Consider the following 24,697-nt stretch of genomic DNA (forward strand, 5'->3'; position numbering starts at 1 on the left):
TCACTGCTAAAAAGGCTGGCTGTTCACAGAATGCTGTATCAAAGCATATTAATGGAAAGTTGACCGGAATCGAAAAGCGCAGAAGGAAAAAGGTGCACAATCAACAGGGATGACTGCAGCCTTAAGAGGACTGACGTGCAAGGTTGATTCAAGAACTTGGGGAAGCTTTACAAGGAGTGGGCTGAGGATTGTGTCAGTGCATGAAGAGCTAGACACACAGAGCTCTTGAAAGGAGCTACAACTGATGCATTCCTAATATCAAGCCACACCTGAACCAGAGATGTCAGAAGGGTCTTACCCAGGCTGAGGAGAAAAAGAACTGGACTGTTGCTCAGTCCAAAGTCTTTGAGTTGCTGAAGTTGGTGTCCGTATCTTATCAGGAGCCATATTTCTTTTCCTTTTTTTCCCCTATTTTTTCTTTAACTTCCTGCTTTAGCAATAACAAGCAATAACTATTTGGTTTTTTTAGATTTTGAGAATGCATCTGTGTTGGACAGAAGGGGGAAAAAAGCAAGGGTTTGACGAGATGACTCTCATGTATCTGCGGCAATTCAGACTGTTACCACGAGCAATCAGTCTGAGTCACAGGGATGCCATTTTTTCTGTTCACACCACAATGCAGGTGGTAATGAAACAGCACCAGCTGACAGAGAAGGGCCTGGCTGTAAAACACTGATATCCTGTACACTGATTACCACCCCAGGAGCCAGTGATTATCTACAGGTGGGTGGCACTGACCATCTAATACGGTTTAATGGTGGTTAGCTTCAGCCCACTCGGGCTTTTTGGGGGGGGTTTCAGTGAGAAATATGCCACAACTCAAAGTGAAAAGTAGACACCTCACACAAAAAGCAAAACACAAATCAAAAGAATATGTTGGGATCTTTTTTCCTCCATATGATACTTTTGTTTAGGACTGGTTAGGTTAGGTTCAGACATAGGTAACATAGGTACGATTTGTGAAACTCAATTATTATAAGAGTTTAATTTTTAAATGTAACTCAGGATGATTATTATCTTCCTGTGTGAAAAACCCCAAACATGTGGGGCTTATTCCTGCAGTTGTCCTTTTCTTTCTCTCCCATATGCTACCACATGCTTTTTGTTTGACTATATTTTTTTATATATATAAAAAAATGTGTGACATATTCTCACTATGCTGCTATGTGTGGCTGCTGCAAGAATATACTTTCACTAAAATGATAAATGTACTTGGCCTTTTTTTTTTGTTCCTTTGTTTTTCCTTTTTTTATTACATCCTTACACATGCTTTCACTTATTTGTCTGATTACACTTTTTTAAAGCAGCCCATTGGACAAAAACATGAAGTGCTTTATTAGCAAGGTGTGCCCAGAGGTGTATCAAACACTGAACACTGGTGCTCCACAGGGGTGTGTACTGAGCCCTCTCCTGTACTCACTCTACACCTACGACTGCACAGCCACTAACAGCTCCAACATCATTGTGAAGTTTGCGGACGACACTACAGTGGTGGGTCTTATCACCAACGGTGATGAGACGGCTTACAGGGAGGAGGTCAGCGCCCTGACCCACTGGTGTCAAGACAACCATCTCACCCTCAACGTCGCAAAGACAAAGGAGTTGATAGTGGACTTCCGGAGGTGCAGAGAAGTACACACCCCCATCACCATCAACGGCGCTGCTGTGGAGAGAGTGAGCAGCTTCCGGTTCCTTGGAGTACATCTGGCTGAGGATCTTACGTGGTCAGTACACACAAACAAAACAGTGAAGAAGGCGCAGCAGCGCCTCTTCTTTCTCAGGAGACTGAAAAGATTCGGCATGAGCCCCCGCATCCTCAGGACCTTCTATCACTGTGCCATTGAGAGCATCCTCACTGGATGCATCACCACCTGGTATGGCAACAGCACCGCCTACAACTGCAAAGCTCTCCAGCGAGTAGTGCGGTGCTCTGAACGGATAATTGGAGGTGAGCTTCCCTCCCTCCAAGACATCTACAGGAAGTGGTGCCTGAGGAAAGCGGGGAGGATCATCAAGGACTCCAGTCACCCCAGCCATAAACTGTTCAGACTGCTTCCATCAGGAAGGAGGTTCTGCAGCATCCGGTCCCGTACCAGCAGACTGAGAGACAGCTTTTTCCATCAGGCCATCAGACTGCTGAACACGTCATAGACACCTCAGCTTCACTACTGGAACTTCAACATTATGCACTCCACACTGTATATAAATGCCACTTGTTTTGCACATATTCAACTCTGTATATTTTATATATTTTATTATTATTATTATTATTATTATTATTTATTTATTTATTTTTTTACTATTTAATTTGTAAAAATGTGTATACACACACACATACACACACACACACACACACGTAGGAAAATATTTAGTATACACATCCAGAAATGCATACACTATTATATATTGTACATATATTTATTAGTTTCAGGTTGGCCATTCTTGTATTTTGCTCGTTTGTGTTGTTGTGTTTGCACATCTCTGTTGCTTGTGGGGCTCGCACACAAGAATTTCACTCGCATGTGCTGTGCCAGTGTGCCTGCACATGTGATGTGACAATAAAAGTGATTTGATTTGATTTGATTTGAACAAATATACAAATCTGCTAATGAGCATCAATAACGTACCAATATAGTAAAAGAATTTCACTAACACTTGTAAACTTTTTTAGATTATAATGAACCATGCAGCAATTATTTCTCAGATTGCTGCACTGAAAATGTTCCTAAAGGTACCAAACAGCTAGCAGTCAGCTAGCAGCCAACCTACCAATCAAAGCTGACCTACTATAGATCATGCACAGTGTAGAGACTTTAAATTAAATTGTTATTTAAACAAAAAATCTGTTACCTTATAGTTTTCACAAAGTTGGTAATTAGCTATAATGACCAAAGTGGTTTTTGTTCCCATCTTGAATATACTGTATTGCCAAAAGTATTCACTCACTGATCCATATCACTGAATTCAGGTTTTCCTGTCCCTTCCATGGTCAAGTACCTAGGCTCGCTGTCACGAGTGAAGTCCTGTGCAGCAGGTCCACTCATAAAATCTCCTTGCTACTAAATATTCCACAATCAACTGTTAGTTGTATTATAACAAAGTGAAAGCAGTTGGGAATGACAGCAACTCAGCCACAAAGTGGTAGGCTATAGAGCGGGGTCATCGCACGCTGAGGCAGTGAGTGGGCAGAGGTCGGCAACTTTCTGCAGAATCAATCACTACAGACCTCCAAAGATTATATAGCCTTCTGATTAGGTCAAGAACAGCGCGTAGAGCTTCATGGGATGGGTTTCCATGGTTGAGCAGTTGCATCCAAGCCTGACGTCACCAAGCGCAATGCAAAGTTTCGGATGCACTGGACTCTAGAGCAGTGGAGACGTCTTCTCTGAGTCACACATCTGCACCTGTCAGCCTGGGTTTGTTGGTGGCCAGAAGTACTCGTCTGACTCCACTGTACCAAGTGTAAAGTTTATTAGGAGAGGGATTATGGTGTGGAATTGTTTTTCATGACTTGCCTCTTAGTTCCAGTGAAACTGGACCAACACATTTTGGACAATTTCATGCTCCCAACTTTGTGGGAACAGTTTAACGATGGCCCCTCCTGTTCCAACATGACTGCACACCAGTGCACAAAGCAAGGTCCATAGAGACATAAATGAGCAAGGTTGGTGTGGAAGAACTTGACTGGCCGCCACAGAGTCCTGAATTCAATACGACAGAACACCCTTGGGATGAATTAGAATGAGCCAAGCCTTCTCTTCTAATATCAGTATTTGACCTGACAAACGCACGTCTGGAAGAATGGTCAAAAATTCCTATAAATGCACTCTTTAACATTGTGGGAAGCCTTCCCATAAAAGTTGAAGCTCCAAAGGATGATCCAACATCATATTAAACCCTATGGAATAAGAATGGTATGTCATATGTAAGTGAATGCAGACAAAAGAATACTTTCCATTCTCGATTTGGGCATTCAATAAAAATAATTGACCATTGACACAGATCCAGCAAAAAGCATTAAAAGGCATTTATACATTTTTCCTTAAGCTCACCTGACTATCATCATTGAAGTAACATTAAGTACAGTAGTCTACAAAACCTCCCAAGTATAGACATATAAGATTTTACTGACTACAGATCTTTCAGAATACCATCTGTGTGTGATCACTCCGTGCATTGTGGTAGTGGTTGCATTTGGTTTGCTCATAACCTGCGACATCTGTGCTGGAGCTGCTACAGTTTAAAAAGTGCATCTCACAGGGTGGTAACCTCTTCTTGCAGTTTTTTTCTTTGTTTGTTTGCAACCTCCCACACGATACTTCACCACTAGTCTGCTCAGTAAGAGGCCAAATCTAAAATCAAAGTCTCTCTGCAGATTTTGATGCCTTCTTCCAGAATAATGTGGCCATTTCAGCTTTGTTTAAAACCTTTTAGTTGTCTGACTGCTCATGTTTCTTGCTTCATCAGACTTTGTATTATTTTTTCAAATTGGCATTTACTTTCTTAAACAGGCTATGTAGCATATGACCAGGCATGAAGACTAAAGCCAACTAAATGAGACTTTTTGAAATATTTGTTTTATGCTCATTAAGGAAATGTAAACGAGGAATAATGTGTCCAGTAAAATGAATCCAGAGTTTACAAAACTTCTCAACCACCATTTCTTCATGGATGTGCTTAACTAGCAGGGACCACTCCCTTGGTAACGATGGGCGATGAGGGATGAGGAAGTGTGATTAGTGCTGCGGTTTGGGGAAGGCCTTGAAGGGGACTGGCGACGGCTCTCGGGCCGGGCAGAACCCCCTGTACTAACGAGAAGTAAAGGGAGGAAAGGAAGAGAGGAGAGGACAGGAGAAGAGAAGAGAGAAAAAGGGGGGGGGGGGGGGCAGGGGGGGGGGGGGCATGAAAATGAGAACAGCGGGTATTGGACAAGGGGGGCTTTTATAGGCTGAGGCCAGAAGGGGCGTGAAGGAGGAGTGGTCCTGCTCCTGATATTCAGATGATATCTCCACTTGTCGCTATTAGATCAAAACCAGAGTGTGTAATCTGTCTCGGAGGCTCCAGAGAAGCAGAGGGGAGACAGGTTAAGAGCTGGTTTACCAAAGCTTTGTGACGTCTCACTCCTGTTATATCCAGAATGACGCTCTAACACTTCAAAGGCTGGACTGACTTCTGAAGAAGCACTGGCCTTTTAGCTTCTGGCAAGGTCAGCTGGTGCCTGTATTTTCCCACACATCTGCATGGTATCACAGCTGCTGGCCACAGCAGCTACACTGCACACACCCTACTTACAGTACAACTCCCCGACCCTCATACCCTGTCACGATTTACACAGATTTTATCTCACAGGGATTGTCTGCTATCCATATGGAGCAAGTATCATTAGTTTGTCTTGCAAGTTATTCATGAACATCACCAGTATTTTATAATCAATGTCCAATGTCCCATTTTTAACAAGTGACTTGCTTCTTTAGGTGGATTCAGCAGCTGTTTGATTTAACATTTACAAATACAGTAACATGCAAGACATTCAAAGGTAAGCATAGGAATGTAAATTAAGTACATAGTCAGCATTTTTTTAAAAAACAACTCTATATTCGAAGGTGTGGTGAACCGAAATAACCACATTTCTTCTCTTACAGTAGAGAAAAGGGTCTCCACTTAAATCAAAGGCTGAACCCTGGTTCTGATTTTTTACAGAAGCAGAAACAAAAGCTGAGCTGGAGACTTCAAGTAATTAAAAACTTTAAATAGAGGTACAAAGAAGTGTAACTGTTCAATGTCTATAAAAAAAAAGTACAAGTAACTATGTAAGACTAACTCATAAATATGGTGATCTTGGGTTGTTGGGATGATGAGATGTGTCTGTGAAGGTTCTCAGTCATCCAGGTCATCGTAGTCTAAGGAGCTTGGAAAGAAAAGCGTCTGGACTTTTTTGAATTGCTTGAAGATGTTTCACCTCCCATCCGAGAAGCTTCTTCAGTTCTAAGAGTCAAATGGTGGAGAATCCCACATTTAAACCCAGTGGGAGTAACCCCCCAAAGAGGGACAAAGGACCCCCTGATGATCCTCTACCTAATCACATGAGCCAAGGGGTGAAAGCGGGTGTGGGTCACAATCAGCCAGGGTTTCAGGTGAGCTCATTGTGAAACCTGGCCCCACCCTATCATGTGATTTCCTGAGGTCAGATGGCCCAGGATGTGAGTGGGCGTTAAGGCGTCTGGGAAGGGATCTCAAAACTGGATTATAGATGGCAGACAGCTGGTGTCGTAAACCACCACCTCTGTTCAAAGATGGTCACTCACAGTGGACGTAAATGGCTTCTTTCACTCCTCTTTCAAACCATCTGTCCTCTCTGTCCAAAATGTGATCGCTGGCATCCTCAAAAGAGTGACCTTTGTCCTTTAGATGCAGATGAAATGCTGAGTCTTGTTCCGTGGAGGTGGCTCTTCTATGTTGTGCCATGCGCTTGTGAAGTGGTTGTTTGGTCTCTCTAATGTAGAGGTCTGGGCATTCCTCACTGCACTGTACAGCATACACCACATTGTTAAGTTTGTGTTTTGGAGTTTGTCTTTTGGGTGAACCAGTTTCTGTCTGAGTGTGTTGCTGGGTCTGAAGTACACTGGAATGTCGTGCTTGGAGAAAACTCTCCTGAGTTTCCTGTGTTTCTTCTTCAGTCACCTTTTTCACTCACTATGTGTTTATACACCTCTCTGCACTTTCCAGCCAATGGGATGGGTAATTTTTATAGTTATTATTAATCTCTGGCTCAGATGGCCACCCCTCCCTGAGCCTGGTTCTGCTGCAGGTTTCCTCCTGTTAAAAGGAGGGTTTTCCTTCCCACTGTCGCCAAAGCCTTTGCTCATAGGATGGAACCTTAGATTTACATCAACGATATACCAGTGAAAATTCAAACCAGTACTTGCAAATTGTACCTATGAAGTGACCTGTGAGTCTATATCCCCCCCAAAAATGGCATTGAGTATTGTACTATTGGCAGGCTAAAATCAACCTTCTTCTTCTATTTTTATTACTAAATATCTGTAGCAGAAGTAAAACCACTCTGAGTGCTGTACAGTACAAATATACATATACTGTTTAGAAGCCCTGTGGTTTGTTTTAGTGGTTTTAAACTCTCCATCTCCCCATCTGCACATCATATACATCTCTGTTTCATTTGCCATCATATAAATCCACAGAAAATACATCAAATTAACAAGCTCTGTTCTTCTATTCTCCAGTGCTCTGAGATGATGACAGGTTTGCGAACCTCCGTTCAATAATCATTGAAGAACGAGTTAAGAGGCTGAGGTCCTCCTCTAATTGCATGTTGGTCGAACAGAAAGAAGGCTGGTGTTGTTGTCAGAATAATCCAGTGATGTGTAGAAGCCCCAACGGAGTTCTGATAATTAGAGTCTTCCTACCCTGACACTCCTACGATGCACCACTCGCCACTCCAGAAATCAAATTAGATGGTGCTTAAAATTAACCACAGTCGTTACTACTACAGTATGTTATGGGACTGAAATGGAGTTCCATCAGGGAGTTTCAGTCAAAAGGTGGAAGTAAAATGTTTCTCAGTTTGAAAATTAATCATACACATAACCTGCAACATCATAGTGAATCCCTTGTGGCTCAATCAGTTGATAATCTTGCTTGTTTTTTTAGTAGTATTTTAGTATTGATCTGCACTCCCCCTAAATTGCATGTTCGATGGGCTGAATGCTCGCCACTGCTGATGGATTCGGGGGTAGGTGTTTGCCTGTCAGTATGTGTTAGCACTCTGCTGGAAGGATTATCTTCTATTGCCCAGTGGAGACAAAATCCAACTCATATTGCCTTGGCAGGAATCAGTGTCTAAAAAGGGAATTTAACAGAGGTGTCTTTACTTACTTACATATATTTATAGAATCACTGGTATATGTTGTCAATAATCTCAAAGAAGCAATGACATAGTACAGTAGTTGCAGCAGAAATAAAATGCCTGGTACATCCAAAAGGGTTTTGTCTTTCATCTAATTTTTCCTTTCATGATTTCTGTATAGGGTTGAACTTTTATATGACTTCATAATGATAAGGTTTTAACTTATGCATGTTTTATGGCATGATCGCTTTGGGTGACAGGTAGCTGTCATCAAGCTGTCACCTGTCTTCAAGCATCAAAGTTATTTGAGTCACTGAACTGGGCCTTCTGACCGTTCTTGTGATGCTGCTCACATCTGAAGACTTTTTAATGTATTTTTAAGTTTTTTAATTAAATTATCTGAAAAGCAGTTTTTTTTACTGGCACATATCCATGCTACAGTATTGTTTGGCCTGTTTTAGCAACTTCATACTGTAATAATATATCCTGATAGTTGAGAATTTGTCAAGCTGAACTACTTTAGAAACTAAAGTGATACACTGTTTTCATAAGCTATTATAGTGGATATATTATGTCTGATTTATCCACATATCATTATGTGCATACATGCTAAACGTGGTTAATTTTAGCCCACTGCTAAGTTGTTGCTAGGCAGCATGATGACATCATAATATCAGATATAGATAAGAACCTTCAGGTGCTTAAGATGAACCTGTGTGTCAAGTTTGGTTGCTCGGCTCCTGATCTCTAGAGAGAGTTCACCACACAGACAGACACAGATTTTGTGTATTATAGAAGATTTTAGTAGTAATAAGCATGTAGAGATCATGGATCACCCATGCCCTTTCCAAGCTATATGACCACTTCTGGCAAGATGGCAGTAATCAGTCGTGATGATTTTATGGTTTATAATGATTGCTGTGAAATTTTAATTTCTTATAACAAATACTTAGATATATATGTACAAAAAATTACATTTTTGCGTTTCTAATACCTCTTTGAATGTTTTAAACGTCACCTGAACCCCCCCCCCCACCCCCCACCTAGGGCAATGTGCATATTTTTGTAAATGAAAGAATTCATCTGTTTAGCCCAATTACTTTCCCTTATTTCTAATTATAGAATCATCTGGGTACTCCAGTAGGTTCTATTTGTATTAGACTATATTGATATTTTTGTTTTTGTGCTAGAGTCTGCTCAGCATGAAAATTGAATAAAAACAGCATTTTCTTAATTTCTGTTTCTATATGTAAGAAATTGTCTCTAGTTTTTTTGGATATGTCTCTCCAAACTTACAGATTCTGATATGTAACTATTTTCAGGATGTCTCATGCAAATTATTAGAAGCTTAAAGTTTTATACATGTGGTGACAGGCATAGTGACTAGCAAAAATCTGTATTAAAAAGATGTTACACAGTTTGGCTTCCTGAGTTGAATTCACACACAACATAATCAGCTGAACGAGTTCACTTTGTGCAAAACACAGCTTTTATTTTAATAACTAAAAGAAAAGTGTATAAAACAGAATCAATGACAAAGGTCACTAAGTCCACAAGCTTTTTAAGGACTCAACATTATACAGCTGTTGGTAATAAAGCTTTTGTAACTGTTTATATAACTGTGTTACATAAGTTATTAAGTATGTGCATAATGACATTCATGGTAGTTCCTCACAGTGGCTTAAATTTCTATAGTCATTTATTAAAGACAAAATAGCTCTAATATGATGACAATCTCTTATCTGCTGTTATAGCTAATGCCACAAGATTTGCCCTATTAACAAACTTGACCTTCCACCAAATGAAAAGCATAAATGTTTCCCATTGAGATGAGAGAAAAGTTGATGATGACAGTGAGTGCAAAGAAGCTCTAACCAAACAAGAAATCAAATAGAGTGCCCCGTTTAAATTAATCCACATTTTTAGTCTCAAAACACTAATTCCACTGACAGCACTCAGAAGGAATCTGACACAGATCCAAACCCAGGCTTGGCTTTCACCGCAGTCTGATCAGAGCAGATGTTTGTTTTTAATTCTTCCTCCAGCTACCTCATACGGTCATTATGTTCCCAGACGTCTCCTTCTGGACCCCCGGGCCGCAAGCTGCCTCATGGGCAATTTGATGGGTTGCTTTTTGAATTTTTCCATTATTTCTTTAATTCGTGACATGTTGGTGCGGCCAATGGTGAAGTCGCAACGGGTGGCACCCATCTCATAGCCCACCTCACACTTCTTGCTCAGGAGGCTGTATCCCTCAGCCCTCGCTGTTACTCTGTACTCCCCTGGGTTCAGCAGGCGCCAGTAATCACCGTCAGCAGCTGAAGACACAAACACTGAAAATTAACTTTGTTCGTAGGAAAGTGCTGTAGCTGTCATGGCTATCACTGAGTAAAGAGGTGAGCAGATTTTAGAAATACTAAGCACTTAGTGCTATCAAAATTAATATGTTAGCATCTGTGATTAAATGAATAACTTTCAGATAGTGTTCATTTGTTGTTTTTAGGCTTCCCACTTCTTTCATCCTTCATTTCTCCAGCTTCATCAAGTTTTTTAAGGACACACTGCATACAGTACTGTGACAGGTTTCTAGGTAATAACTCTTCGGGAATCACCTTGTTGGCACCAAAAGACTTTTTTCATGTCTGTAAAACTGTGTTATCGTTGGCATTTTTTGGCATATTCAACAAAATAAATAGCAACACATTTTGTTTTTAGTTTTTTTTGACAGACTGGTAGAGTATCAAAGTGTCTAAAGATACAAGTTCCTTTTCTTCCCTTTGCTAAATTGTTTAAGTGCAGACACAACACTGGTTCATCCCTTGAGTTAGGTAACTTTTTAAACTTGAATGAGTCACAGGTCAGTGTTAGGTGGCTTAACAAACAATGCAACACCATCCATCCATCAATTTTCTTCCACTTATCCAATTAAGTGTTACGGGAAGCTGGAGGCAATTCCAGCTGCCATAGGGCGAGAAGCAGGGTTCACCTTGGACAGGTTGCCAGTCTATCACAGGGCTAACACAGGAAACGATTCACACCTATGGGCAACTTAGAATCACCAGTTAATTTAACCTTACAAATTGCATGTTGTTGGACTCTAGGAGGAGGCCAGAGTACCTAGAGCAAACCTTGGGGGGAGAACATGGAGAAATCACACAGAAAGGTCTCAGTCCAGCCAGAATTTTAAAAAGCAAAACAAACAAACAAACAAAAAAAAAAAGAGAAGAAAACAGGTTCCTCTGAAAATGGTTGGCTATAAGGACTGTATGGAAAATGAGTGAAAAAGCATGTTCATAGAAAAACCTTCTGAAATGTTCTGAAAGCCTGAAAAACTACCATTAAAAACCACCTAAAAGTTATCCTTGGAAACAAAATATAAAGAAATGACAGGTGGCTCAAGACTTGCACAGTACTGTATATGTCAAAAAAAAAAAGGAACATATGTCCATTTTAAGATTCTATAGAAAACTTTGTTCTCTTCAATGTTTTGCTTAATTTTACCTTAATTATTACTTAATTATGAGAAAAACATGCAATTATGACCTTTAATTAATGGAAATAGTGCAATTAATTAGCTACTTTTTATCAGTTGACAGGACTTTGATGTGCTTGTGCATACTTGCCATACAGCCAAATTATTATTCCCTTCAGTTATACTGTTGGTCAACCAGTTTCTTTTCTCTTTTTCAAAAGCATGATGAGCACATTGATCAGAAGTAGTAAATTAGCTAATAACATCTTAATGGCTTGAGAAAAATATGCACCGACTCAGCAGTTCATCATAGAAGCTGACACCTAATGAATTTTAGTCTTTTAGATCCAGAGTTTTGTAATGCCCTTTGCATCTTTAGGCTTCACTTTTCTAATCCAGTGACTACGTCCATCTTTAATATACAGGCCATGATATAAAGCTGAAGCATAAATTATGGTGAAATTGATTTCTATAGTCTTGGCACAGCCACGAGTAAGAAATTTTACTATATGTGATGCACCCTTAAGTGTTTTACATATTATGGACTGTGAAAACACATTAAAGCACACTATTTTTGCCACAGTTGCAAAATGCAAATTCTGTCCTAGAAATCTGAATTTGAACAGCCCAGTAAGCAGTGGCAGAAAAACAAGCATCATAAAAGCCTTCATTTGATGCCTAAAATAAATGTTGGCGAGTTCTGTGTGTTCTACTTTTGACGAGGTAGGTGTTGTATAAAAGTAGAAAGAAGCTCTTTTAAAAGGAGCTCTGCTTTGTCGTGTTGGATTTTCTTGGTCTCTCTGTGCCAAATACTGCCTTTACGTGACCTCAGTACACCAGTGCGCCTATGGAATATTTTCAGCCTTTGACTCACTCACAAAAACGACAGTGTTGCGTCCCTCCTGCCATCCAAACACCCACCTGACGCGTCTGAACAACCACTGAGACAAATGAAATATGAAGGCAGGTCTGGTTCTGCTGCTGTCAGTCCAAATAGTTACACAACAGCATCCATGCTCATATTACTAGATGGAAGAAGAGAACTGAATTGTTTTCTGAAGTCACTGCATGAAAAATGCAATGGAACTAGAGCGTATTTCCATTATCTATTGGATATCAGTGTATCAGCAGTACCAAAGCTTTCTGTCATGTCTTCTTGGTGACTACAGCTGTTTCATCTTGATAAGAGAGAAACCGCCTTGCAAACGCCTGTTTCTAAAGGTCCATAAAGTTCCAAAGGAAATTCAAAGCAGCTGAAAAGGTACAGTCATCAAAGTAAATACCCTCACATCTTTCCTCTCTGCAGCTGAGAATAGTGAGAATCCTAAGAGGAAGCGCTGACTTAAACTTAGTTCCAGGAATAATAATGGCCAATGTCCTTTTGAACATTTGATTTCATGCTCTAAGTACAAAGCTTGGAAAGCTGCATTTTTTAGGCATCAGAATAGATTGCCTTGAGGACTCACACTTGATTGTTAAATTCGGAGCAGGAGGCCTTGGCAGCACAGGCTATGACTGTGAATTGAGTCAGAGCTCCGCTAAAATACATAACCTGCTTTTGTTTGTGCCTTTTATCCCGTCTTATACCGAAATACCAACTCGTTGCAAGAATGATTCATTTCTGAGGAATAAGCTGGACTGTGGAGACAGTTGAGTCAGAGCGCCCCGAGGCAGCTTCTTCTGCTTTGATTGCAAAATCGGAGCTTACTCGCAAAAAATTTCAGATGAATGCAAAAACGCTGCTGCAAAACAGACGCTGACAGCTACCCAGGTCCAGACAATTGGAAGGGGGGGTTTCCTGTAAATATGTTTACTTTGTACTGGCTTACTAGCTCAAACCATTAACCGTTAATGACTCAGAGTACAAACAGAGATCAACAGTTAGTAGCTACTGCTATTGCATGAGCTAATGGGGATCTCAAAAAACTAAAACTAAGAAATGGCCTTTCATTTAGATGTCAAGCACACACATATAAAGTGGCAGACAAATAAAAAATAAACACACAGCTCACAGGCAACTTTGCAGCACCAGTCACAAGGACAATATTTTTCCATGTTTACACACATACAGAGGATAGACCGCACTGTCACAGTAATAAGAATCAGGTAAAAGCAGCATGATACCTGTACGAATGTCATGGTTGATGCCCTCCACAGAGATGATGGCATTAGCTATTCCACGACCTTGGTGGTCCTTGACTACACCTTTGATCCCACGGTGCACCTGTACGTGGAAGCATGGCACATGTCATCGTGTGTGGTTTAATGATGTGAAGTGTACCGTATGTTGACAGTTAAGGATTCTATAATATAGTTCCTCCTCATGTAGCACCGATATTCAAATAACAGCTAGCTAAACCTATATTTGACAACAGCATTAATTTAGTATAAAACAGTTATGGTATTGATATAACATTAGTAAATTAAAACCATGTACATTATAAAAAAGCTCTAAAATATTTAAAACACTCATGTTTAAGTGCCTTTATTGGTTATTTGTTAAGTTTTTTATGTACATGTGTGAAATTTAGGGGCTCCTTTGCCTCTGTACCTGCTCCATGAATACAAGAAGAGACTCGCGATTGTTCTCCCACTCCTCAGGCAGGTCACTCTCATGAGGAAATTTGTCACAACCCACATACATCGACAGCTCAAAGCAATTTGTGTGCAGATAGCTGAAATCATTCATACCTGCCAAGAAAAAGAGACAGCAGAAGCCGGTCAGGATTTAGTTCACTTACTGGCCAGATCTGTGAAATTAAAAGTGGGCTTAAAAAAGCCTTTCATTATTATTTGTTTGTCTGTGAATTATTACATAATGCTTTGGCTAAAACCTAGAAGCTCTGAAAGCAGAAGTTTTCCAAATATGCAGATATATGCTAACAAAAAGCTACAGCTCAAAGGCTCAGAGCTGAGCAGAGAAATCCACCCTCCAGATATGGACACTAACTGCCAGCTGCAGTGTGCCAGGATGCGCCGTTGATGGTGCCATCCTCCTTGGCAAAATCTTGTGTGTGGCAGACCCGTCGGTTGGCATCAGTCATCAGACGGTGGGTGGACGCGTAGGAGAAGGCCAGCCAGCGGAAGATGTGGTCATCTGGTGTCGAGGTTTGCTCCCTGACCACCCCTTGGGAGCGAGTTCTGTCATACGGGAAGGTCACCACAAGCTCCCCACCCTGGAGGTTACCACCCAGAACGAAGGGCATCTTCTCCATCCATGCTATCAGAGCTCGTGTCTCCAAGGCAACCTACAGGCGGGAGGGGATACAGGAAAGGGAATGATAATGTACTTCATGCAATCGTCTCGGCACAGTCACTAAATAAACTCACTCATGCTGAAAACAATTTGCTGCAATGTGCTGTCAAGAGGGAGTAATAACAATATTTAAATGTTAAAATACTGCAGTAGAATTTTAGTAAAATCCACTTTAAAAAGTGGACAAATATTCATCAAGAGGCAGGAAATTGATAAAATTGCCCCTGCTGTTCAGGCTCACGTAACCCCTTTTATCTCCAAGCACAGGCTGAACCAGTTAGCCAGGCAGGCAAGGATAGTTTTCACAGCTTTGTGAGCACAGATGGAGATCCCAGCTCTACAGCTGCAGCAGCTATTCTGGAGGCTTTGTATGACTCACTCGGGGCTCTCACCAACGTCAAAACACTCGTGAGGATGAGCTTTAAATAGATTGCTGGGTATATTTTAGCTCACAGCCCCTTTGTCGTCACACAGCGAATGCATCCGCTTCTCCCAAAATAGACAGCACTGATATGCCCCCGTGAAATGTTTACCCTTTTCAAAAGACTGATAATCTTCTCTATGAAATTTGTTTGTTACGCTTCTAGGGAGTCCAAGACAAAAATACAGTGTCAGAATTTGTCACCTGAGGGAAAAGTCACTGGAAACCAAATGGCAATCACAATTTAAAAGACAGACTATGACGGGGAAGATTTACTGACTTACTGAGGCATTTGTGGACTGGTACCAATCTGGGATGGCGATATGGTGGTTGAACATTTTACGAGGAGCCCACTTCTTTGCCTCAACTGCCCACAGAATAGCGTTAAGATCAGGAAAGTTATGGTGAATGTCGATTCCATCGTTGCTCCATCGACCCAGAGACCAGCCGATGAGCTCGGAGCCCTGCGTAAAACAAAAGAAAACCACAATATTTGGAAAATTCAAAGACAGTGGGAACACAAATCTATGATCACAGATGGAATTCTGTCAGCGGCGGAGGTGGGAAGTGTGGAGTTATCATTAAGAGGCTTAGCAGAGGTATCAAGCCAGGCACAGGAGGGGCAGGGGTTGCAGAGACTGATCAAAAAATCCTGTGGTCCATCCGCACAGTTTGCCAAACAAACAACATGCTGTCGAGTGGAAGGTCATCACCTGCAAGCAAAAAGGGCTTAAAGCTGCTTTAAGTGTTTTGTTTTGTTTTTTTATCACTGCAACACAGTTTAAAGCATCCTTAATAAAAATTTATGGAAGATATCTGTCCCTCCCTACCTTCTTGCATGCCAAAACAGCATTTTGGGGCAAAGTCGCCATGCTTTTATTTGACTGATGATCCATGCAGCTTTAAACCCATCAAAATTAAAGTTAGTGGTCTTGTTTGCCAAAATATCTGATCAGAACTGGTGGCTGCCGAGTGCCATGGCAACTCATTTTTATTTGACAATATAAAGCCTAAATTTTTAATCTGTGTTCCGAGCTTGGTTAACCCATTTGTTACATCTTTCTTTTTGATCATTGCTTGTTTGGGAGTGGACACTGATAGTGTTTGCTGAAACTAATTGGCTATGGTTTGATGAGACTTGGGGCTAGCAGGAGCCAACTCAAACTTAAAGGGTATGTAGAGCCACAGGACCAAATGCTAAGTTGAGATGCAGAGCTGAGCATTTAGTTTAAATGAATGCAGCAGTTTTCATGTTACATAAGACTTTTATACACTGAACAAAAGAAACTGTGATCCAAGAAACTATTTTTAAAAAGTCAAGTATGAAAAAAGCACTAAAACTTTATAATACAGCCCACAACTAAGGGCATAATCCCCTATAATTAAATGCCATGTCAACATATTTTATTTGAAATTATAATGTAATTATATTTATCTACAAATACCTAAAGGTAGGTACACTAGAATAAGGGGGTAAAAAGTCTAATTTTTACAGGAAACAAAGAAATAATTGTAATGTAAGTAATTGTAAGTAATCGTAGGGCTTTTGCAACTGTTGTTGCAATTTGGCTTTATATAAATACCATAAAAAGCTTTAATCCATGGCTCCACAGTGTAGTAGTCATTCACCTAACAAGCTAAAGTTTCCTTGTTTTCCTGGGAGGAGACACAAATCCCTTTGGGATTGCATCAGAAAGGGCAGCTGGCGTAAAAGAAATCTGTCAAATCAAACATACACAGCTACCTGCTGTGCCAACCCTGGTGAATAAGTGAGCTACCAAAAGTAGCTTCTTCTTAAAAAAAAACTTTAATCAGTCAGGAAAACAATAACTTTTAAAAAAACTGGCTTGCCTGCTGCCTTTATATAAGCGTCACAGGGTTCAGTAGCTTCATCTCTTTTAACTTTGCATGTACTGAAGTAAAACATGACCCTGAAACTGGTTGTTAGCTTTTGTGAAAAGTGTGTTACAGTATGCGCTCACATTGAATGATGTACAGAAAACGAACAAACTAATTTTCCAGCACCACATGCACTTTTATTAGGAGGAGACCAAGCAGAGAGATGCTGCTTTCACCAGAGGCCAGATCGTGGTAGGAGGTCACAAATGGCTGTCTTGCAGACCTACCACTTCAAAGGCTTTCTCGTACCCATCAGGGTTGACAGATGGCAGTAGATGGATTCTAGTCTCTTCCACCAGGTGACGTATCCGCTGGTTGCCAGATAGGTACTCCAGGCACATGAACTGCATCAGCAGAAGGAGCAGTTCTCGTCCCAACACCTCATTACCATGCAATCCTGCCGTGTAACGAAACTCTGGTTCGCCTAATCAACAGTTTCACATTAAGGGAGAGATGGAGAGAGAGAACAGATGGAAATTTATAGAGCCATCACTACAACTGTAGAAAGAAAATAACTCTTAGGAACACTGTGTGTCTTTGATGTTCCTTTTTTCTGCATTATATTCAGCAATCATAATCCACTTACTTAACTACTCACCAACTTCATGTTCTCCCGGATTGTCAGAGATCTCGATCGCATACAATTTGAGGCCACTCTGACTTTTTCCTATGTTATAGATCCGAGTTATGTTGGGACACATTTCATTAACCACCTTCATAAGCTGTGGAAAGCAAATAATAAGGCATTAGCTACTGATACTCTATATAAAATCTGACCTAAATGTGAGAGCTAATATCTACTGCAGAACTCACATTATCTTTGGGGCTCCGAAAAACTACTTTCAGAGGTACAAGAGATCAAAAAATACATTTATTTAAACAGCTAGGTGGAATTTTTGTGGTATTTACAGCTGAGATACAAAATTTTCAAAGTCACAGAAGTGCTCAGAGGGACAGAAAATCACGGCACATCAGTCATTTCATGACAAGACAACAGCTGTCATCTTCTGAAAGCTGCCCAACAAGCGAGCAAATTGACCTTGAGTTGAGATTGTTTTGACAACTGCTGTTTTCAAGATAATGAGCAAACTGTTAGGCTCATCATATGCACTAGTTTAAAGTTTCACATTTTTTAATCAGAAAATGGTGACGAGTGGGTTTGGTCACAAATTTGTCTGCTTCTTCACATTTGTCTGAGGAAACAGATAAAGCTTGTTTTGAGTTGCATGGATTATGTTGTATATCATCAATCAATCAATCAATCAATCAATCAATCAATCAATCAATCAATCTTTATTTATAAAGCACTTTTCATACAAAAAATGTAGCACAAAGTGCTTTACATGGTTAAAAGCAGCCCACCCCGCCCTCCAACTCACTCCCCACACTCTCATTAACATAAACGATGTGAATACACACATCCCCCCCCCTCCACACACACACACACACGCACACTTAAAGAGTAAAATTGGGCTTGGTATGCATGAGCCAAGTGAGGAAACACTATCACAGGGAGCCGTCTGCACCGGGAGCCGGTCACAGATCGCAGCCTCCAGGCTGGGCACACAGCAGGAGGGAGGGATCACAGCCCCGGTGCAGAGAGCGCCCTCTGAGGAAACACTGGAGATATGACACAATAGGATATATACAGGGTAAAAAGATGAAATAAATAAGAATGGGATACAATATAAAGTAAGAAGATAAAAAATGAATAAGAATAAAATCAATCATAACTGCAAATGCCTCCTACATGTTGTAACCTGGCATGCACCTCATTGGAAATTTCACATCTGCATGCCAGGTTACAGACTATAAAGATCCATCACTTAAATCTAAATCAATAGTTACACTAAGTTTCTTAAATGTCCACTGAGAGCTGGCATCCAGAAGTGAGTTAATCTGCATACGTTTGCTTAAAATATTCAAATTTAATGATTAAATTAACAAATTAGCACATATTAAAAATATATATTTTTGGTTTAGACAAAGTTTAAGCAAAGTGATGCCTTGGCTGTTCGCAAGAGGTCACCTTAGCTAATTCACTGAACTGGGTCTCTCTACCTTGTTTGTGTTTTTAGTGCCCTTTGGAGCAATTGTGATTAGTTTGAGTTTTATTGCTAACAACTTGTTCAAGAGCACTAATTCAATCTATCTATCTATCTATCTTAATAATGGCATTGCTTAGTTGTAAGAACATGTGCACATATCCTTAAAATATAAAAATAAATGACACTCCAGAAACACATTCTCCAGTGCTGTGTTAAAGCCCTTATTTGATAACACTGCAGCCAGTGTGAGGGGCTTTGCAGCAGCAGTCAAGGCAATTATGAAGCCTGCAAGAAAGGCCCATTGAATGTCCCCCACAGAGGCAGATTAAAATAGAAATAATTATTGTATACTCCTCTTTGTAAGAGTGGTGACACAAAGAAAATGTGCAGTTGGAGAAAGACTAACTAGCTGTTAAGTAAAGAAACCCCAGTAATGTCAGACATTTGTGTGTGCTAGCTCTTTCAGCTGCAGCAGAAGTTATTAGCCGGTCATGGGGTTTAAATCAAGTCTGTGTTTAACGTAACTTCTCATGTAAATCATTAAACAAACGTCTGCTTTTTATTGATAGAAATATAGGATCCTAAGTCTCAGCTCAATAAAGCACAGCATGCCCTTGATAAATAAACCTGGGCTGTTATTTACCATGATCACTGGGGGACAATCTGCCTTAGAAGAAGGAATCTTTTGCCCACTTCTCTGTAATTTTTTCTTACGGAAACATAATAAAACAGAACACAGCGCATGCTATATGCTTAAACTTTCTACTTACGCTAAAGCTGTTATCAAAGAGAAGCATCTCTGCCACCGTGTTCTCGGGCAATATTAATTTAGAGCGTGAAAAGTGCTCTTTCCTCACCATTTATAATGTCTTTTCACTGTCTGTGTTTGGCAATATCAGTAATCCCAAGGGCGCTGTATTATAATCAGCCGTGGTTTACAGAAAGGACAGTCCTTGAGCATCATAACGGATATCTTGTTCATTCCCTTCATTGGACACGTGCTTTATTCGGGAAGCCGCAAAGGGCTATTTCCAATTTAAAGTTCTGGCACAGCAGTATTTAAACAGCAACAGATGAAGGGGAGATATGGTACATACAAGAAGAAGCAAAATGCCAAGGGTGCAAGAGCCCTACAAAAGGAGTTTTAAAAATAGCCTTTCTTTATGGAGGCCTATTGGTGCTTGAACTTCCTGTGTGAGACATGTTAGCTTTAAAAGAAAAGAAAGCAAAGAAAAGCAGAAACTTTGATATTTCTATAATATAATTTCAGGCACTCACAGCAGCTTTCTAAAGACTCATACATAGCAGTCTGAGTGTGTTAAAGAGCAGTTCAGAGCACCTGTAGTCGAATGTTTGACACATAGAACTGCTACATTAGAGATAATTACAATTCACAGTCACCCTGGCAGAGTGTACGCAGTGACAAATACAGCTGTCCTCCTTCTCAGTACAAACTAGGCTTCTGCTCTTGACAACTATATGAATAAGTAATGTCACAAGCAGAGATGCTTTATGAATTTTTATGTGGCTGGCACTGTTCGCTTCATTTGTTACACTTGTACACTTTGTTCTTGCAAAGGACACAACTTGTCTAGTGTTGGCTCGAAGTTATACGCCATTTTTATTGCTTCACGCTCTGGTCTGAATAAGAAATAGGTTGAGTCTTTTCTCTTTTTTTACTACTGGTCTGCTTACTGTAACTCACCTGCCTCATTTCTTTGTAGCTGTGATGTCTGAAGTCCAAGTCATCTGTTGTTATGACTTCATTGCGTCTGTGATAATAATTATTTGGATCTGGAATCAGAAGACATACAGTTACTGGTTTTTAAAGATTAAAAAGCTTCAGAAAGATTTAAAATTTGCTCTCTTGGTTTCAGTTTAGGTTTAGCCTGTGCAAAATGAAAACATTTTCTTTCTTGTCTTGTCCTGTCTTTTGCACCAACAGTGTCATGATTACTGTGGATAATCTCTGCAGATAGAAAACCTTTAACTGGGAAAAGCAAAAGTAAATGCATAAAAGCAAAATCTTCCCTGCGAGAAAAATTAAGGACTAATTGTATCTGCTTTGTCCATACAAACCCGTCACCTGGCATAGGACAACCAAGGATCTCCACTCGCATACAGATGCTGCCCCTGGTAAACCAAGAGCGAGGGTTAATTCGAATGTATCGACTGACCACAGGTTCTGGGAAGATGTTCCGGACTGGGATCTCTTTTTCCCTGTTGCCCTTGAATATCTACTGAGACAAAAAGATAGACTTACATAAAATAAATGCTAAAGAGGCTTTTAAAATATATATAAAAACAACCAAAATATTATAAATATAAATACTTATTAAAAGAAAAAAGAGGTTGTACAGTTAGAACCTGAAAAGACCAACGAAAAATATAAAAACACACATAAATGCACCTGTACAATGTCATGAGACTTTGATACCACTGGGAGTTTATTGTAAATTTTAACACCCACGGTTGGAGCTGTCATCCGCACCTTTTGGCATTTTGAAAGACCAACAGAACAGTTTGGCATTTGGCTCAAAAGGTGGATGAGAGGGAGGCTTGTAGCAGACATTAAATTACCATAGGGATATTATCTCCCACACTGATGACATCACCAGCCAAGGGAGTGCACAGTTACACCAAAATTTAATTAACTGGGATGTGAACCACAGAGGGAGCAATGAGGATATGATTTTCCACAAAAATATTAACTTGATCCGATTTGCATGTGCAGAAGAGATTATTAATCTTTCCTTTTTTCTTTCTTGCTTTCTTTCTTTCAGCTGTATTTGGTTTCTGTCTATTCAGTTACATAAACTGCAGAAGTGTTAAGTGGGGAGAAAGATCCATCTCTGACAATGAGCCAGGATGAAGTTCCTATCTGCTTCAGCATCCGCACTGTTTTTCTATTGCACTTCAGCTAAGCTAAGAAATAACCAGGCGTCTAAATCTCTCTGTGTAATTACTCTGTAGCCTTTTTTAAAAAATGGTTCCATCCAACCATGGACACGGAAAACAAGAATCCTTATTAAGCTATGGTTAATAGGAATATTAACAGTATAAGTATTTTTCAGTATGATACATATGTCAGAAGACTTTAAATACACAATACTGTATGAAAGTCTTGAGTGGAAAAACAGTATAAGAGTTTTTGCAATTCTAACGAGCTTGAAAGTCAATATTTGGTTGGATAGTGGCTGATTGATTTCATTGTATGTTTTTCTATGCAAGTATGTTTTAGTGCATTGGAGTGTGTTTGGCATCATTGTTGTGCTGAAAAACAAAGCTGTTGCCATTCAGATGCTGTCCACATGGTATTGCATGTTGGATCGAAATCTAATCTAATGAATCATAATTCTGTGAAATTTGAAGATCGCCAATACAGCTGACTGAGATACAGCTCTAAACAAGTCTCCATCGTCTTTTATAGATGGAGTAGACACTCACTGTTGTAGCTCTCTCCTGACCACAAATTGGATTTGTCACTCCAGAAGTCCTGTTGCCACTGATTTTCAGTCCTGTTTTTGCGTAATTAGAAATACCTCAGCCTTTTATCCCCGTTTCCCTTCTTTAAGAATGACTTATTCACAGAAAATCTTCCACTGAGCCCATTTCTAATAAAAAGCAGATGTATCAGCTGAAAGGCCAGATGCAAAAAAGAAATTCAGAAAAGCCTGAAAAACCTCAGAAGAAAGTCTGGCTCCTTGTCCAAAATATAAAGAAATGAGGGGTGGATAAAGCACTTTAAATGTCTAGATTGTTACTCACCAAGTCTTCTGAGCCATTGTTCAGTGTTATCCAGGTATGGCTGTCATTGCTAAACATGACCTTGTACGAGGTGACCCAATCACTCCTGTTAAAAATTATAAGAATAAGGGAGAAATGTCATTTGAGGCAGTGCATTAGAAAACTGCACTGCAACTATGAAATCAAGATTTTTTGTAGAGTATTAATCATGTTGAATAAAAGGAGCATTCAGGCCTAGACCAAGCAGTGTGCCAGATTCACTGGGGGTCTAGTGGGAAACACTCAATTATAATATCAGGCTTAAGAAGTTATCTTATTTAGATGGGTTCTGTGCTCTGAAAACCTTCTGTCTTTTAGTCATTTTAATCTATTTTCCAGGCTTTTCCAGGCATCACTTGAGCTCTATTAATCTCCTTAAAGACTAAATGTCATGATTCGTTGTGTGGCAGGCAGGAGAAGGACCCAAGATGCAGACTCACAGACACGGGGATAAACTTAAAGATCACAGTTTTAATGCTGGCTTAAAGGTGAAACACAAAACAGTGCTGAACTAAACTGGAAAAACTAAACATGAGATGTACCAGGAACCACGGGGAGAATAACACACAACATGAGGGAGAACGCGATGCCGAACAGAGGAAGACGCAGACAGAAATACACAGAGGGTTAACGAGGAAAGTGGGAACACACGGGGAACACAGCTGACACAGATAACCATAACGAGACAGGGCGGGGTGAACATAACACTGACGGGAGACGGGCAGAGTCAAACAGGAAGTACACAGAGGTTCAGACAGGAGGAGAGAGCACGGGGAGAACACGGACATAACAGGCTGGGGAAAACATGGAATAAAACACGAAAGGGGACAAGGGCTCATGAATACATAGAGGGGCACACAGGGGGTGAGAGTCACAAAGGGAAAGCACACAGGGAACAACATAACAGGGCAACTCAGGAAACAGAACCTAAACAGGGAACTAAATACAAAAATACAAGAGAACTAAGAATACTGGGCCAACACGGCCCAGGACCATGACACTAAAATCTATTAGTGCACTCTTGTAACTTGCTCACGCTGTTTAATCCATCACAGTGAGCATCAAATCTGTAAGACTGAGGACAATATGCATCAATCCTTCCTAGAGTTACACCATACGAACTTTTAAAACCAGGCCTCGACGGCATTATCATAGAACAATCGGGGCCATTACACAATTTTTCTTTAGGGAGATGTTGGTGGGCTACGTTGCACATTTGAAACTCACCATGTTGACTGTTACATAGGCAGACTCCTGCAATTAAACATAAACATACTGAAAAATAAATGGTGAACTGAAAAAACTCAGTTATACATATTTCTATACAAACTAAAATAAACTAAACAGAAAGAAATGTAAAAAATAAAAAAGAGGAATTTTATAAATATGAGAACAGAGGAGAAGTAATTAATGAAGTGTGCAAATATACCAGCCATGTCCTTTAGAGGTACTTTATGTTGAACACAGACAGGTGAGACATCACTCAGTACAATGCCTTTTAAATATGCCTATATAAAGAACTCACAGATGGCTTAATGTCCCATAACACCAGACAGACCTCTAACCAAAGTCTGCAGTATGTAGGTTGGCAGTAACTCCCTTGTGCCTCCTATGCTTCTGGATAAAGACATCAGTGCTGAGCTGGTCTAGCCTGGTAAGAATTCCCAGCTCTGTTAATTAAAGCACTGTTATAGAAGGAAGCCCCTGAGCTGGCACTGCAGACAGTTACATACCCTACAGAGCTAATTGCAGAGAAATTCTGTCTCGGGCATCTGTGTCTTCTGTGCCATTAGGTTGCACCAGCATTGAAGGGAAATTACAAACACAACTTGGTAAAGTCTCTCATCTTGCTCTCTGACTACATAGCAGTTTTCTACAAAGTCTGTGCCACCCAGTCCACTTAATAAGTACAAAGGTCTGAAGTGTTCAAATAACATTGTTGAGGGAAGTT

At 40.2% G+C, this 24,697-nt stretch overlaps 1 protein-coding gene across 1 annotated transcript in view; it reads right to left on the minus strand.

Annotated features, from left to right (window-relative positions):
- Positions 1–9,330: 9,330 nt before the first annotated feature.
- The window catches only part of cpxm2 (carboxypeptidase X (M14 family), member 2), a 29,857-nt gene continuing 14,490 nt past the window's right edge, over positions 9,331–24,697 (minus strand). The window contains exons 5-14 of the mRNA XM_085466515.1: positions 22,729–22,813; positions 21,047–21,197; positions 20,666–20,754; positions 17,511–17,634; positions 17,140–17,336; positions 15,298–15,477; positions 14,287–14,584; positions 13,888–14,027; positions 13,461–13,560; positions 9,331–10,182 (exon numbers count right to left, since the gene is read on the minus strand). Of these exons, the coding sequence (XP_085322641.1) occupies positions 9,926–10,182; positions 13,461–13,560; positions 13,888–14,027; positions 14,287–14,584; positions 15,298–15,477; positions 17,140–17,336; positions 17,511–17,634; positions 20,666–20,754; positions 21,047–21,197; positions 22,729–22,813 (1,621 nt within the window). The 3' untranslated portion in view covers positions 9,331–9,925. The remainder of the gene's footprint in view (positions 10,183–13,460; positions 13,561–13,887; positions 14,028–14,286; positions 14,585–15,297; positions 15,478–17,139; positions 17,337–17,510; positions 17,635–20,665; positions 20,755–21,046; positions 21,198–22,728; positions 22,814–24,697) is intronic.

Source organism: Copadichromis virginalis, linkage group LG8, assembly GCF_057382275.1.
Source record: "Copadichromis virginalis isolate Kocher_CV1m ecotype Utaka linkage group LG8, C_Virginalis_male_GT1.1, whole genome shotgun sequence".
Lineage (NCBI taxonomy): Eukaryota > Metazoa > Chordata > Actinopteri > Cichliformes > Cichlidae > Copadichromis > Copadichromis virginalis.